The 16,289-nt window shown below is 40.0% G+C and overlaps 1 protein-coding gene across 13 annotated transcripts in view; it reads right to left on the reverse strand.

The window, feature by feature from the left end:
• The window catches only part of ABLIM1 (actin binding LIM protein 1), a 209,877-nt gene that overhangs the window by 46,463 nt on the left and 147,125 nt on the right, over nt 1-16,289 (reverse strand). For 10 of the 13 annotated variants that reach the window (XM_069797056.1, XM_069797055.1, XM_069797050.1 and 7 more), the window contains 4 exons: nt 10,694-10,781; nt 6,000-6,058; nt 2,927-2,989; nt 457-504 (listed from right to left, as the gene is read on the reverse strand). In XM_069797056.1, coding sequence (XP_069653157.1) covers nt 457-504; nt 2,927-2,989; nt 6,000-6,058; nt 10,694-10,781 — 258 coding nt within the window. The remainder of the gene's footprint in view (nt 1-456; nt 505-2,926; nt 2,990-5,999; nt 6,059-10,693; nt 10,782-16,289) is intronic. The other 3 variants (XM_069797057.1, XM_069797051.1, XM_069797045.1) reach the window with 2 other exon arrangements.

Below are 16,289 nucleotides of genomic sequence, written 5' to 3' on the forward strand. Positions count from 1 at the left end.
TTCATTCCATGCACTTGTCTTGAGTGCAAAAGTTCTTTACGAACTTCATTTGCAGATTGGCACAGGTAACACCGTCATGCTCATCCTACCAGGTTCACATGAATTATCGTGTCACCCATGCTTATGCCCCAAAATGATTAACTTTTCTATTTAATATTAGATTGCAAAGCTTAAGATGTTCATCTGCATTTACCTCAGTTTGTCATGTCATCATGCATGGCACATCATCTAAATAAATAGCTTTTAAAAAAAAAAATATCTGCGCTAGAGCCATTCACATTGTCCAGATGCTGCTACAATGTGGTGGCTCTGGCTTTCTCAAGTACAGATGTTCAGAATCATGCTCTATAAAAACTTAGAAGTGCAGGCAACCAGATCAAAACTGATCCCAAGAACATCTGGCCAAATGGATGCACTATTGTTTAACAAAGGCATCGTCAGCATTGTTTACAGTACCTGCCTTAGTTTTTTGATAGAGTTCATTATGCAAGGCGGTGATAATAGCTGCAGAAGAATGAATATGTTTTCACTTAATAACATTTAACATTATAGCTTAAGCAAATTCTCTAAACCTCAGAAGCTGCTTTAAGTGAAGCATGTTTTAAAATAAACTAATAGAAGACTAGGATGTAATTTATTCTACTAGGCAGACACAATTTTGCGATAGCAAGGAATTTGGCTTTCTCAGTACAACGCTTACTACTCTGACTACTTGCTTCATCAACTGCAAGTTTTTACAGTTATTTAGGACTTGGAACCAGGGTTCATGAAACACAGGCTTCCTACGGATTTCAGTAATTTTCAGTGGACGTGTACAAGACCAGTAAAGCACCTCAGTGTTACAGCATTCATTGTGCCTGTCTGCTAGTTTAACTGTACCCTTCTCCTTACAAGAGTGTTTCCTTCTAATGCATGCATTCATTATTTCTCTGCCTAAAAAACCTACACTATGTAAGCATCAAGACAAAAACTAGTGAACAGGTTAGTTCAAACTCACACAGACACACATATTAATAGGTTACAACTAATTTTTCTTCCTTTCTAGACACAAAGACTAGAGAGGAGAATGAATTTTCAGCACATAATCACTGAAGGCACATTGCTACTAAACAAACTTTTACAAGACTACTCATGCAAATGTAGCCTTCACCAAGGGTAAGTTAAGGAGAAAGCAGAAGAAAATAAAGTGGGAAGCCCAGAACATACTGAATTCAACAGGAAACTTCTCAGAGAATTCACAGGATTTCACCCCGCAATTTTCAACCTACAATTTTCACATAGATTCAAGCCTTTGTCCCATCATTGTAGCAACAGCAATGATAGTATCTTTGTGTCTATTCTGCAGAAGAACACTCGAAGCCAAAATCTGCCTTCAATTACACTTTGTATAATGATCATGTAAATCTAAACAGAATTTAATACTGACTAAATTTACACAAGAGTATATTCATCTGACCCTAAGCTATTTGTATCTTACACAGTCCACAAATCAAGAAGAACATACCTTTATTTTGACATGGGCTGCTCCTATTTTGCCTTGCATATTTTTCTAATACATGGGATAGGATTTGTTTTTTTAATCCTAAGGCTCCTGGATTTCAGCACCAGAAACTCAAGACTCGTGCATGCTAAGCTAAATGCAAAAAGCTACTACGCTTGCCTAAAAGGTGACTGAGATGGTCCCACAGTTTGCTGTTCGCAGACTCCAACACTCGATTCCATAAAGCCTAGGACTGCAGAGACACTGCCCTCTTTAGGAGCACTGATAACACATCTTTATAGCTGTATTTTCTTGATACATATTTCTGTAGCTAACAGAGCGCACAGCGTTCAAGAGTGGTTAATACATTGCAACATCCTAAGTTAACTGACTGAAGTACTGTGCTGGACAAAGGGCACAGGGCTTGCATTAACTCCTACTGAATCACAGCATTGGATTCAACCATATAATGCCACCCTGCAGACTAACACAATCTAACACAAATATCCCGCCCTGGCTGATAATATGACTACAGCTACTTTGCAATTAGAGATGTGAAGGCAGCACCAGGAAACACAATGGAAATCCAGTGGCACGGACTCTATCAGCCTGTCTGCCCACCACTAGCCTGTACTAAGCCCGTATCAGCACATTCTTTCTTTGTTATCAGCTGAAAGCTACCTCAGGTGTGCCTGCATGCAGTACAGCCACATGTGCCCCCACAGCAGACACAAGTAATAAGCCCTGAATAAACTGCCCTGAAGGAGAAGAAATGGAAGCGGGTGGTGTTTGTAGGTGCAAAGCAAATTCAAGGAAGTCTGAAAGTAGACATGTAGTCCAGAATCAAGAGGACAGGGAGGATCTCCCAACTTGGATGTGGATGTGCCCCAGATTAGAGAGGGGCAAATGCTCTTGGGCAGCACACAGAACATGGCCAAACCTGGAATTTTGTAAATATTTTCTCAACTAAAGTATTCATGTGTAGTTGGTCAATACAAATAAAAAAGGAACTTATTTAACTGATGGCATTTTTTTTTCTAAAAGCATGAGCCATTGTTCATGAAAACTACTTCTTTTTAACCATCACTTTAAAGTCAGATGCTTTTCACCATTTTCATTTGCTTCATATTTGCACTCCAATTTTTTGTTTTAGAAGAAAAACTTTCCGTAATGCTGGAAGAACAATACTACAGCCCCCCAAAGCTCATCTGAATCTAAAAAAAATAAATTAATTTAAAGCATTTCATTAAGCAAAATAAAAAATGTGAGAGTTAACAAACAACACTGCACCACATGATGCAAAATACAGCGTCAGTGCCCCTGGTGGCAAGTGATAGCAGGAAAGCTGTGTGGCAGAAGTAGTAGCAAGCACAGCAAATGACAATAATGAAGAATCTTCTCAATAAAGAAGACCATTATCAACACTATGAAAACACAACAGCAAACCTCTGCAGAGCGTGGCCTGCGCAGAACCAGACTCTTTGGATAAAAGAACTCAGATGAGGAATGCTGTCATGAAAAACAAAAGGGAAAAATGAGTGAAAAGGAAAGCAGTCTCACCAGCTCAGTGGTTAAGCTCTTTTTTCAACCAAATTACTAATATCTACTTGCTAGGTAATAATCTGTACATTATAATATCTATGTTACTTACTGATCCCTGCAGAATCACGAACAGCCAGACAGTTGTAAAAAAAACCCCTAAGCAACGTATATTTTTGTAACATATATATGGTTGCTTTATTTTCTGCTTGTTTTGGCTTTGTAATCCTCCACAAATATCCAGTGGGGGGAAGATCTAAAGCAACCATTGTTTTTATGAACTCCCTCTCAGATCTTGACCAGCTAGAATGACGATCAGTTTATATCACAATTCAGTTACTGAGAGAAAACAGAACTTGCTGAAAACTTCTGAAGTGACTTCAGTGATAAAAGGGCTTTTTGTTTTGTTTTGCTCTATAGGGTAAGGAAACTTAGCAGAGCAAATAGGCCATATCACTGGCTTTTTGCAGAACCACCAGAAAATCTAGGCCTGACCCTGAAAGTGGCTATATTTGTCAACTCATAAAGCAGATTCCAATTCTCACATCAGGTCTAAATGTGTGTCATAAGAAACTGAAAGTCAATCAAAGTACATAATTTAGTGGTGACATGTTTAAATAGCACATAGTTCCCCATTTCATTTGTTTCTGTACCTACCTGTTTGCTATTGCCTTCATTTGAGTCAGCAGAATGAAACGTGTGTCAACGTCAGCAAAGTGAACTCAAACTTATTTTAAAATAAGGTGTCTGACTTTGCATTGGAGTAGATAGAGATGATCTGTGATGGACAGCTGAAGCTAAAAATTCTCCATCTCTCCAGCTAGCTACAGTACAGTGTATTTGTCAATGCTTTTTAAAGATATTAAACCTCTGCATAGAAGCTCTCATCTAGGAAAAGGCAACCTTGGATAGCTGTGCCATAACATTTCTCAGATGTTCCCTTAATATGCATTCTTTCGCTTCACTTCATTTTCCTGCAAGAACTCACTTAGGCAAAGTCTTGCAGGTGGATGAATTGACTTACTTCACTCACTTCAATTAAAATTAGCTGAGGGAGAAGACGACTGACATGCTTGAACGTGTGATGGAAAAAAGGTAAATATTTGAAGAGGACTTTGGCCATTTCCATGCGGAATGGAAATAAGCCAACTGATTTATAAGGTCAGCTGGAGAATGTTCATAAGGGCTACAATGTAGCCAGGAGTGCTTTGATAAGATTCTTGGGTCCAAGTGAAAGGGAGGTATTGTACCCCAACTATTCACTACAAAGCACAAGCATTCTGACGCTTAAGCAGGGCCAAAACACTGTCTTACATTCAAACTGTTAAATGAGGAAGAAAATCCGGTCCGGCATAATTTTCCATTTTCTTATGGAAAGTCAGGACAGAACAATGTGCAAATGCTGAATGGTACCTACAGTGATGCTTGGCCATGCTAGATCACATGCCCATCTAGGGCCAAATATAATTCTGTATTACCGGCAGAGCCCACACTAACATGAACTCTGGTCAACAAAAATTTATCTGCACATTACCTACAATCATAGTAAATTCTCTGCAGGGGATGTTTTACAGACCAGTGCACCTGAATAAATTCTAAAGACTGTGGCTTCCTGTGAATAAGCCACATGTAGAACACAACCCACAGGATATCCTAGGTATCTCCATGCCAGTACCTCTTAGTTTCCTTGTCTGAAAGACATTTTATTCATACGCAGTCTCTAATATTCATATCCAGAAAAATTAGCAAAGTTCAAAGGACCAGCTGAGACATCAAAAAGAGAAAATTGTCCAGAAGGTTGTTCACCTGTACTCAGCACTGGTGAGGCTGCACCTCAAGTACTGTGTTCAGTTTTGGGCCCCTCACTACAGGAAAGACATTGAGGTGCTGGAGCGTGTCCAGAGGAGGGCAACGAAGGTGGTGAGGGGTCTGGAGCACAAGTCTTACGAGGAGCGGCTGAGGGAGCTGGGGCTGTTTAGTCTGGAGAAAAGGAGGCTGAGGGGAGACCTGATCGCTCTCTACAACTACCTGAAGGGGGGTTGTAGCGAGGTGGGTGCTGGTCTCTTCTATCAAGTAACTAGTGATAGGATGAGAGGAAACGGCCTCCAGTTGCAGCAGGGGAGGTTTAGATTGGATATTAGGAAAAATTTCTTCACCGAAAAGTTGTCAGGCATTGGAACAAGCTGCCCAGGGAAGTGGTTGAGTCACCATCCCTGGAGGTATTCAAAAAGCACGTAGACCAGGCACTTCAGGACATGGTTTAGGGGGCATGGTTGATGGTTGGACGCGATGATCTTTGGACGCGATGATCTTGAAGGTCTTTTCCAACCTAAATGATTCTATGATTCTATGATTCTAAGATGAATTAGTGAATATGGGCTTAGAATTGCCTGGTGCATGCAAAAAGCCAGGCTCCAGCATTTATCAGTGCAGCATTACTGCCATCAAGTATTTGATCCAGAAAGTTTGTCTGGATATGCTGAGGTGACTCCAAGGGTAACTGCGGCTCTTCTTGGCATTCAAATTAGGATCACTTTAGGCTGAGGTTTATTTGGATGGCAAAGGAAGAAGAGTCCATATTATCTAAATGCTGTAAATAACCATGCAGAACAGGGGTAACTATAGAGCAATTACACAGATGTGCAAAAATACTAAAATAAATCATAGCATTTGCCCTGTTCACATCTTCTCCTCAAGAGTCTCTCTCACAATAATTGAGATATGAAGTGCCTTAGAGACTTTGCAATGTCTGTATGTCAGTAAATTACACTACCTTTAAGGCAGTGCACTGAGACAGGTATGTGCAGGTTGGTGAGCCTAAAAATCAGAGCAATACCTCAGAAGTGCCTCCACTGTTTATTCTGCCAGTGTGGTGACAGCTATGTGAAAAACACATGGAAAAAGTCACTCTTTTAAAAACAACATTCCATTATTGTGTGCGCAAAATATCTGGTGTGTCATTGCCATGAATTCAGCTTACCCGTAGCTTATCTTCAGTCTTAGTGGATTGCTTACAGTCGGGATGCCAGACAGTGGAACCTGATGGAGGAAAAAAACCATCTTTATTCAGAGCAAAGCAGATGATTTCTGGTCATGACAAGTCAGTTATTAAAGAGAATCCCTTCATTGCATGGTGAATGTGTATGAACTATGCAAGTAATTCACATTCAATTCTAGCTCATAAGAAATACAAGTGAAACAAAAAAAAATTTCAAATCCTTGGCCCATCTACAGCAGCATCTTCCTGAGGCTGTCAAAGCACTTTGCACACATTCTTAATTAAAACTCAAACAGCCTCAAGCAGCAAGGAAGTCAGTAAGCACCAGCTGGAGGAACTGAAAGACAGAGGGTTCCTCTGGGCAGGATGGAGGGTAAGAGCAAAAGAACTGGGCCATGGTTACCTGATTTGTTCTCCCCTTACATACTGCACTGCACGTAAAAAGGAAGTTCTGATTATAAGTCCATTAATACTGGGAAAGTCCTGTGACTTCCTTGAGCAATAGGTGTCATTCAGTTACTGTAAAGCATTACTCAGATCACCTCTTCCCTGCAATTATGCAAAATGCAACAGGAAAAGCAAAATTAGAAAATTCACAACGCAGCACTCGGGGCTGTATCTCACCCACTGCACTGGGCTAGAGAAGCCCGTATGACACAAGTGGTACAAAGCAGTATGTGAAAGAGCCTCTCCGTAGATCACAGTGTACCATACTTGCCATTGGCACACATATCATTTCTACCCCTTGCTCTGCAAAGTCAGTGGCATGTGTTGCACTGGCACTTCCACACGGCATATTCCAGCTACACATCCTACTAAAAAAGGCAAGGTCTCTGCTGTTTGTGTCCCAAAACGTGGGATTCTCTCTTATGCTGTAAAAATGGAAATATCTGGCTGTCCCCAAGGGGCTGAGCAGTGTCAGGGGCAAGGAGCACTTCCATCCCATTTCAGCTCTCCTTTGGAACAGAGTGTAAACTGTGGTCACTGCTGGGAAGCTCCTGGCACGTATTAGCCAAGTTGAAATGGAGCAGAAGCTAATGCTGATTTTTAACACTGACTGCAGCTGCAGTCAAATTCAAACTTCATTCCAGTCACCGCAAAGCCAATACAGAGCCTTGTCTGTCTGCAGGGGGGAATGTCACCTCTTCACTCTCTCCACAAAGAAACCAAACACAGCAAAGTCCAGGTCTCCTGCTGGTGACTATTAGCTCAAGTGCAGTCAGAGGAAACCCCACCCTCAGAGCCCAGGAGAGGTACGGGTCAGGGCCCCTGGAAATTTTGTTCTAACGAGCCCTTACATGGCTCAGTACAGAAGTAAAGACCAGCAGGAATGATTTCACTTCTCAGCAGCACACAGTATAATCATCTTCAGGAGACTGGAGAGAACGCCGTGACTCTGGATCAAGGGTGTGAGATGTTTGGCTTTGAGTCCAAGCCGAGGAAGAAGAAACTGTGCATTTGGCAGGGGGAAACCATCAGACAACAGGGAGAAGTGTACCAACAGCCTTCTCTGTAAACAAACAGCAGCCTCAGAGCCAGGAACCCACAGAGCCTGCAAGATCAGGAGAGAAGCATGCCCTGTGCTTTTGTTTAGGAGGTCAAATGGATCCAAGCACTCAGGAGGAAGGGACTTCATGTTATAAGGCTGATGAACTAAGACTCAGAAGGTTTAGGTTCAACTCTCTAATTCAGCTGTGAGCTTCCTGTGTGACCCTGAGAAAAATGATCTCTGTTCCCCTGTACCTCAGATTCTTTTCCATTCAGCTATACCCACCATCAAAGAAAAAGCTGTCACTACATTTTTGGGCAGTATTTAGCACAAACTGGCACAATTTTAGGGACACCCCAGGAGGATGCTGCAGCTGCTGGAAGTGAATGAGAAATGCAAGAGAGTCTGCATGTCATTTTCAGGGTGAAACTTAGCTAATGGTTGTGAGTTTTCTTTTACAAAGTAAGAGGTTTGAAATACGTGAAATTAAAAAAAACCAATCAGAGCAGGCTTAAGAAGTTAAATGTAAATATTTTTCATGATCTTGAACTCTGAGCCACCTACAACTTGTAGATTTTATTCATCCAAACATGCCAATCAATTTGGAAATGCTTGGAACAGTGCAAATTCTCAAGCTGCATTGTCCCTCTTTTTCCTACCGTAAACAGTTCAGCAAATTGTGGTTATTCCCATTCTTAACATATGTTTGTTTGCTCACTTGGCAGACACCAACCAACACATTCATTTATTCAGCTTTTTACTTTGCACATACCATTGTTTCAATATACAGCACCCTAAAAATCAGTAACTCTGGCTATTATTGACACACTGAATAAGGCTGAAAGCCTGTGTGAGAATCAAGTGAAGCATCCCTTTAAATGCTGAGCAACATCCTAGCTCAGCAACAGTCTTCTGGGGCAGTCCATACAGTAATATATTACTAGGAAGTTAATGGGAAAGAGAAAGTTTCTGATGCTGCTTCTTTTTCCTGTGTTGGAGCAGGGCAAAGCCAGAGTGCTTCTGCTAGCATTATTCAAACCATCCTTAACATAGAAAGCCCCCAAATAGACAGCTTGTTTTCCCATGTTCTCCTTTTGCAGGTTTTCCACACCCTTCTAACACAAGTAGCTACCACAAACCTGACAGGCTTCTCTATTATAGAAAGCAATACCAACGCAATGCTTTCACATCCTGTGGAGAGGACAATTAGAAGTGAGATTTAAGCTGCCTATTTTCATATATTTTATCAATAATGTGATTTTTGTTCTAGCTGTAGTGTTGTGGTGTTGTATTTTTATTTCAGAGAAATGCTTGGAATGCTGTTATTCTGCACCCTAGGGTAAACAATTCGGATGGAGACAGGATATACATTTCAGCTGAGAGCTTTCCACAGGAAAGGCTTTTAGGTCCCTTACACTTACAAGCATGCTGAATTCAGCAAGGAAAGCTTTGGCAAGACAGTCTGGAACACACTCAGCAATACATTATTTAGTCAGAAAACAGCTTGTGGACAATAAAACAATGCAACTAGGGCTGCTCCTCCTCTGAGACAGAGTGAGCATGAAGAACGCTAATTCACAACCACAGAAAGGGAGATACAGCCAAGAAGAGAACGATGGCAGATCAAGGAGCCAGGTGTCTCTCATCTTTCACATCACCTGAATTTGGCCAGGACAAAATCTAGCCTTGTTTAACTAGAAGCAATACCTTCTGTCTTATTTGGATCTGCAGAAATTTACACTACAGCCTGCCCAATCAACATGAACGCCCACTCTCTGCTAGACTGGTGCAAACGGCTTCAGTTGCAAACAGCTGTTATTAATAACAGCAAAGGATGAACTGATGCTCACCTTGAACTCTGTCTGTACTTTATCATACTATGATGTGAGGAAACTAAGATTACCAGTTGTCAGATGCAGTAACTGCTGCTTTCAAATCAGTCTTTCCAATTTGCCATCAGAAAGCAGTACTTCCTACTCAGGGCTCTTCCAGCCTCTCCTTGCTCTTGCAATGCAGAGCTGCTACACAACTCAATATCCAGTTCTGTGCGTCACTGGAATAAGATGACTAAGGTATAAGGTCAGTGAGAGATGAGAGGGATGGACTGCAAGGGAAGACAAACTACAAAATAATAAGTTAGCTTCAAAGGAATTCCTTAACAGTATTATCTTAATTTTGGAATTCCTCCAGAAGGAATCCCTCCTCAGAATTTCAAGAGATGGCTGCCACCACACTTTCATTGTTTCCTTCCTACTCTTTTACAGTCCTTTCAGGTATACCAAGCAAGTTTTCTAACATAAGTACAATATATAAAATCCCAACATGTATCTGCCTTTTTCACTTTGATTTCTGGCTTGCATAAATGTGTATTATACATCTTTCTACCAACATTAATTAATACTACAGCAAGTAATAAAAATAACTCTAGCTTAATAGTTAACATGCTACCTTCTGGGAGAGTAGGTGGAATTCAGATCAAGGATACTTTTCAAGCAATGGAAAGAGCACACTCTTTTTTATGTGAAAGGATCATGAAAAAAAATGTGCTTGGCAATACCTGGGAGTGTGAGACTGTTAATAAGAAAGAGAAGATGAAAATGAACATACAAGAAAGAAGTGACTGTAGAAAGACATAAAAATAAAGTAAATGGGAATAAAAAGAGAGACATGACCAGATAAAAGGGAAATAGGCAAGGCAAGCAAATATGGTTAAGAACCAGAGGAGACAATGTCAATGCGCATGGGGAATGAGATCTGCCATGACTCAAGACAAGCTCACTGCAGCCTCTGGAAGTTTTTCCATTGTCTTTTACAGTTTGGAGTGTGGTCCAGAAACTGATCAGCAGAATTCAGGGGAAACCCTCTCACTTTGTTTGGTATCTCATATACCAGCCTGGGTACTAAGCTATCCATGAGATGCCAAATTCAGAGGCAGCCTAAGAAATTTCATTTTTGCTACACAGCTTTTGAAAACAGTCTGTCTCAGCTAGGGTGTAGAGTCACTGCAATGCCACTGTTATGGCCACCTACTAGAACGAAAGGGTTTCAAGTGAGAACACTAGTGAAGAGAGGATGGCTATAGTCCTCTTTGCCTTTATTACATGGGGATGGTTTATAAACTCCTGAGCTCTGTGACAGAAAAATTACGAAGTCCAATTTTCTTGTTTTGGAATGGAGACATCCTTACCTTGCAGATACATTTCTTCTCCTTCTGTGAACATTTGGTTGCACCTGCTGCATCGTGCACAGCTTGGATGATAATGCTTGTCACCTGCCTAAACAAAAATAAAAACGGGAAATGAGTGACCAACACATTGCATTGTTTTGTGAGCACTCACTATTTGCTAACAGACCACTGCCATTTTTCTTCTAGTTCACCTGTTATGATACAACATTGCCCTCATGATGTGACAACAGCGACAAGAATGTAAGATCTGCCATACTGCTTCAGTCCAGAGGTCTATCTAGTCCAGTATCCTGTCCTCAACAGAGGCCAGCAGTGACTACTTAGGGTAAAAGGCTGTAAGAAACAAGACAATACTGGAGGCTATGTCAAAATGTATCTACTCTTCATGATTTGCCCAACACCTTTTTAAATATCCGTCTATCCAACAGTCCAAGGCAACAAATGTCACACTTCTGTTAGATATTTGTGTAAACCTGCTGCCTCCTCGTTGTGTCAAACATTTTTTCTCAATTGCTCCATTGTTATGGATGAATTTAGACAATGAACGACAGTTTTCAACCTGCCATTTCATTCCTTGGCCTTCTTCCTGACACTGCTGGTATAAGCATTAATAGAGAGAGCTTTCTAGAGCCACTTCTGGGACAACTAACTTAACTCACAGATGCCTGACTTGAGAGGCTACACTAGCACAGACAGCTTGAGCTGAATTTGAACTATTGATGTAAAGATGCTAAATACTCTAGATCCTGTTATGCAAATCCAAATCCACTGAGCCATTCATTCTCTTAAATACATCGATACCCATAAAAAACAAAGCTGATCAGATTTCCAGAAACTAAGCATGCGATGACCACATCAGGCTTTTTAAATCAAAAAATAATTAACCCTAAAAACCCCTTAATAGTGACAAGTAATGAATTCTAAAAGTCTTTAAAATTGTATCTGGCTTTCCAAACAAGTTAACCTCAAATCCTTTTTCACAAAAGATTCCCTATCAACTGAGATGTTATATGCACAAAATACCTGTTTACTCTGTAGCTGACTTGTAAAATGTCATCAAATCCATTTCCTACTTCATTATACTTGAGACTGTAACATTACTAAATTCAACCTTTCCTCGTGTCTACTGAGATGAACAACAACATATTTTTGGTTCGCATTCAACATTGACTATACAGGCTTAGAATTTAAAAGTATTTATATGAGATGATGAAGTATATGGCTTAAAGTACCTGACAACTACCAGACAACCAGGTCTACCATCCAGCCCTTCTACAGATAAAGTTGCACCATTTAATTTTAATGTTCTCATTTGTTCCTTAGTAGTGCAGTACCTGGGTTTGATTTTAGGGAAGGTCAGGAAAGGCAGCTATTCACAGAGACAGTGGTGTTTGTGGACATGACTATTTATCTTTCATTATCACTAAGACCAATTCCTGTCAAGGAATTTCAGCAATACAAGGCCAGAGAAGAGGTCTCAGTGTACTGTTATTCTAGCCATGCACTCACTCTTCAGTTGCAAAAAACCTGCACTTCTCTTACTCAGAGAGCGCCTTTGCTGTTGATTCCCACTCCTTAGAGGGCAGCATCCACCAGACAGGGAGACTAATGTGATTTAGTATTTATTTTTTGCACAGCAGATTTAGACCTGTCAGACAAAAAAGGGGCTCTGGTAAAAGGGAGAATGAAAAGGTCACTACAAGATATGCCTATTCTGGGAAGAAAAGCTAATGAGGGAGGAAATGCAGAATTGATGCTTGACTTGCAGCAACAAAACCAATATTGAACCGAGAAGGAAAAACACAGTTAATGCTTATCTTCATCATTTTCATTATTGGCTGTCTTCTTCAATCTGACTCTAGCAATTATTTAACCCCTGAGGTGTCCCATCAGTTCCATTCAACACTGGAATTTAAGAAAAAGAAAATGAAGAAACTGTATCTGAAATGTAATGCTGGCATCAAACCACAGCTACTCTGATCTTGAATGCAGACGTGCAAAGAACAGGTACTTGTACATATATGAAGCTTAGGGCTGTGAATATTGAACGGGGTTCAAAGATGGATCTCCAATTCAGACAGCTCAGCACTCAGCAGAAGCCAACATCCTTTTCTGTACTTTCTGCCTCACACAAACAATATTGTACATACAGAGGAACAGCAATTTTATCTGTGTTTAGTAAAAAAAATATCCCAACTTCTGAGCATTCCTGAAGTTCTTCAGCAGAATGGGGCCCACAGAGCTGCTTGTCACAAGTGATTTCAGATGTATTTGATTTAAAGATGATGGCAAATCTAATGTCCTGGGAACTGCTCCCAGTTAATGAGATATAAAAAATTCCTAAGGTGGCTGAATCACTGCCAGAAAGGATCTTCTCTAAACAGGAAGACAATAATTGAAAAATACATTTGAAATAATAAAACAGGAATCTTTTCTGGGCTCTGCCTGTCTCATCCAACTAAAGAATATCTCTGCAGCATAACTGTGCTGCTGCTTAACAGAGCTCAAATTTTCAGTAGGCACATGGATTTTTCTGAAATAAAATTCATAACTTCTCAAAAGTTATTCAGTAGGGTAGCTGAGTAGCTACGTAGTCTGAACTGGAAAAAGTACAGGGCCTGTTATATTATTATTAATTAACCTCTGAGATATTCCATCTGAGGTGCGATTGTGTCTTTTGAGATGCTTCCCAAATTCCCAGACACAAAAGACTGAAACCTTGGTACATAAGTATTACCAGATGAAGTAGGTTTTATAAAGAAATAATTCCCTACCAAGCACCCTGATGCTCAACTAAGGCAAATGTAGTTTTAAGAAGGGCAGTTAGGATCCAGCAGAGATATCTATATTGAAAGGACCATGGCATGTGAACAAAGAAAATCATGCATTCACACCTATACAGTTTCAGCTTCTCTTCTTCCAGTCTGGCCTTTGAGTTGTGGTGGTTTTGGTTTGGGGTTTTTTGAGGGTTTTGTTTTGGTTGGGTGGGTTTTGTTTAGGAACAAGAAAGCCATATTGCACCTCTGTTTTAATCAAATGCTGCATTTCATTATCATAAGCAAAAGGTGCCAATCCTTTGGGTTTTGCACAGCTACTCTGGCTGTCCTACCCCAGGCTTCTGAGTTTCCTGTTCCTTGTTTTGCAGTTAATTCACAGGCCAGTTACTTCTACTAGCTTGGTCCATACTTTGTCCTAAAAGGGTCTGTATCTGGTCCATCTAGTGCCAATATTGATGAGTCTTTCACTTGCCGTGATCATACGATAAACATTCCACTTATTTTTCTCCTCAACACAAAGCTTTTCTTGAGGATCCTTTAGAAAAGGGCACCTAGATTCAAGTACTCGCCTGTTAATTGCTATAAGCAGTTTACATGTTTTTAAAAGCCAGGCTATTTATAGGAGAAACAAATCCAGAATTCATCACAATATTATGTGTAGACCTGTGGCCTCTCTGAAGATTTTTTTCCTGGAAAAACTTCTGATACGCTACTGTCAAGAGAATACAGTTTAAACAATGTACACCTGTCTCTTCAAAAGAGACCAATTTTATCAGATCTTTCCCCAAGGCTGAAACAACTTCCCAAATTTTAGTCTAGTGTGAGTGATGACGAATGACCACCACGCCCCAGGTAACACAACCTTGCTAAGTGGAAGTGCTAATACATCCTGCACAAGAGAGGTTTGGGGGGAGTTACATATCACAGCAGCTGCACTTGTTGCTGAATGCTTCCAAACCAGTTTCATGAGTTTTCTATCTCAGTAATATTTCTATGGCTCAGGATTGCAAGCCTTTCTTCAGTGGGTATGCACTGGAAAACAATCTGCATCTCAACTAACTTAGGGCAAATCTTGCTGTGCTTGATTTGCTGTTATCATCCGAGAAAACTAGTTGCTAAAAGTCAGTCATTTACAATGTATTAGGAAAACCTTTTGATCTACAAGGGGATGAAATATTCCACTTTTTAGACATCTGGTCTTGTCCATCTTGCTCTCAGGCTACTAAACCCTCATTCAGTATGTCCAATGTGCAGTTTCCTGTAATCTTATGCTACTGTGCTGTGGACTGTAAGGTTTCTATCTCAATCCAATGTTGGCAGTAACAAGTAACATTAATTCAGTGCACATTTGCCCTGAACATCCTTCAGCTAAAGTGCAAGAGGGTTAAAGGCACTTGCCTTCTCGCTATTCCTAGCTCTCCTTACCCCTTCTCAAGTCCACTTCATGTCCAGAAATCCTTTACAGTTAGCTTTGCTACACAAGGACTTCTCAAGTGGTATCTTGCACCCTGCCAGCAAAAACAAAACACTCTTCTGTTCAAAATACAGCTATTCAGCCACTAGGATTTGATATATCATATTGCTTATGATCTCTTCTGAATTATTTCAGCTTTAGTTGAAGTCTTTAGGACAACAAACCATCAAGTGCAAACTATAACCCATACCTTAGAGGACTGTCCCTAAACTAAGTTTGAGTAAGCTGAATTAATAGCTGTAAATACCCTGGTTTTGCTTAGCTAGAAGTGCTAAAACCAACCAAAATAATATTGAACATTATTGCTCTTACTTTGCATACAAATTCTTAAATGGAATTGAATGAATTGACAGCAGTTTCTTGTCAAATAGAATATTAAACCTACGTGTTACTGTCACTGCCTATACATTCTCTGTTAAATCAGCTGGCACTTGCATTTGAGTAGAAGCAAAGAACATCAGTTATCAATTTATAACAAGATACAATCTCTTCTGACTTTCCTATTTATCTTCTACCCACACTGACAAACCTAAAGTAGGTTCTCAGATTAAATCTCATTTGAACACCGTAGACAGAAAAATTTAGATTTAAAAAAGTGGTAGTATAGTCTCATTTACCAAACACTTCCAGAGTCTTAGAACTGCAGAATGAAGGAACAGTGGCCAAAGGTATATTATAAGTGTAATTATAAATTTAAATATACTGATGTTAAATTTGAGTAGCTTTCCATGGTTCTGCAAGTCTCACTGAACTGTGGTTGACCAGTGATATATGCATTCTATTTATTTTCTATATACTACTAAATACATACGCTATACACAATATGTGCATTATATGCATATTCATGTAAAGAAAATAGGTTTTAGCATTATTTTACAAAGTATTAAGGTTCTATTTATTCTGGTAATTTCAAGACATACTGGAATCAAGTCTTTAGCAACACTGAACTTCAGATTCCCAATCTACAAAGAAGGTTAATGTCCTTCATAAAATACTTTGGAGAAACACTACCAAGGAAAACCATTACAGAATGTATTCCTAATGACCAGTCCTGAGAATAAATCCACGTAATCGCCTCTCCTCTAAGGCTTAGGAATGACAGTTAGAGGTTCAGTAGTCAGGATTCACGGAGGATGGGCTACGTAGGGGAGCTGGATGTGTACATTCTGCAGAGGACATGTCCCAAGTAACATTAGCAAAAGTACACGCTCTATTATGTATCATAACAATGCCAAGACCTATATAATAGTTAAAAATAAGTAACACCAAATTTTCCTTAGATCACCTTTTCAGATTCAGCAGCTATCAATTTTCAGCCTTCTTCCAGCATACTATTCTCATAAAT

This window comes from Haliaeetus albicilla, chromosome 11 (assembly GCF_947461875.1).
Source record: "Haliaeetus albicilla chromosome 11, bHalAlb1.1, whole genome shotgun sequence".
Lineage (NCBI taxonomy): Eukaryota > Metazoa > Chordata > Aves > Accipitriformes > Accipitridae > Haliaeetus > Haliaeetus albicilla.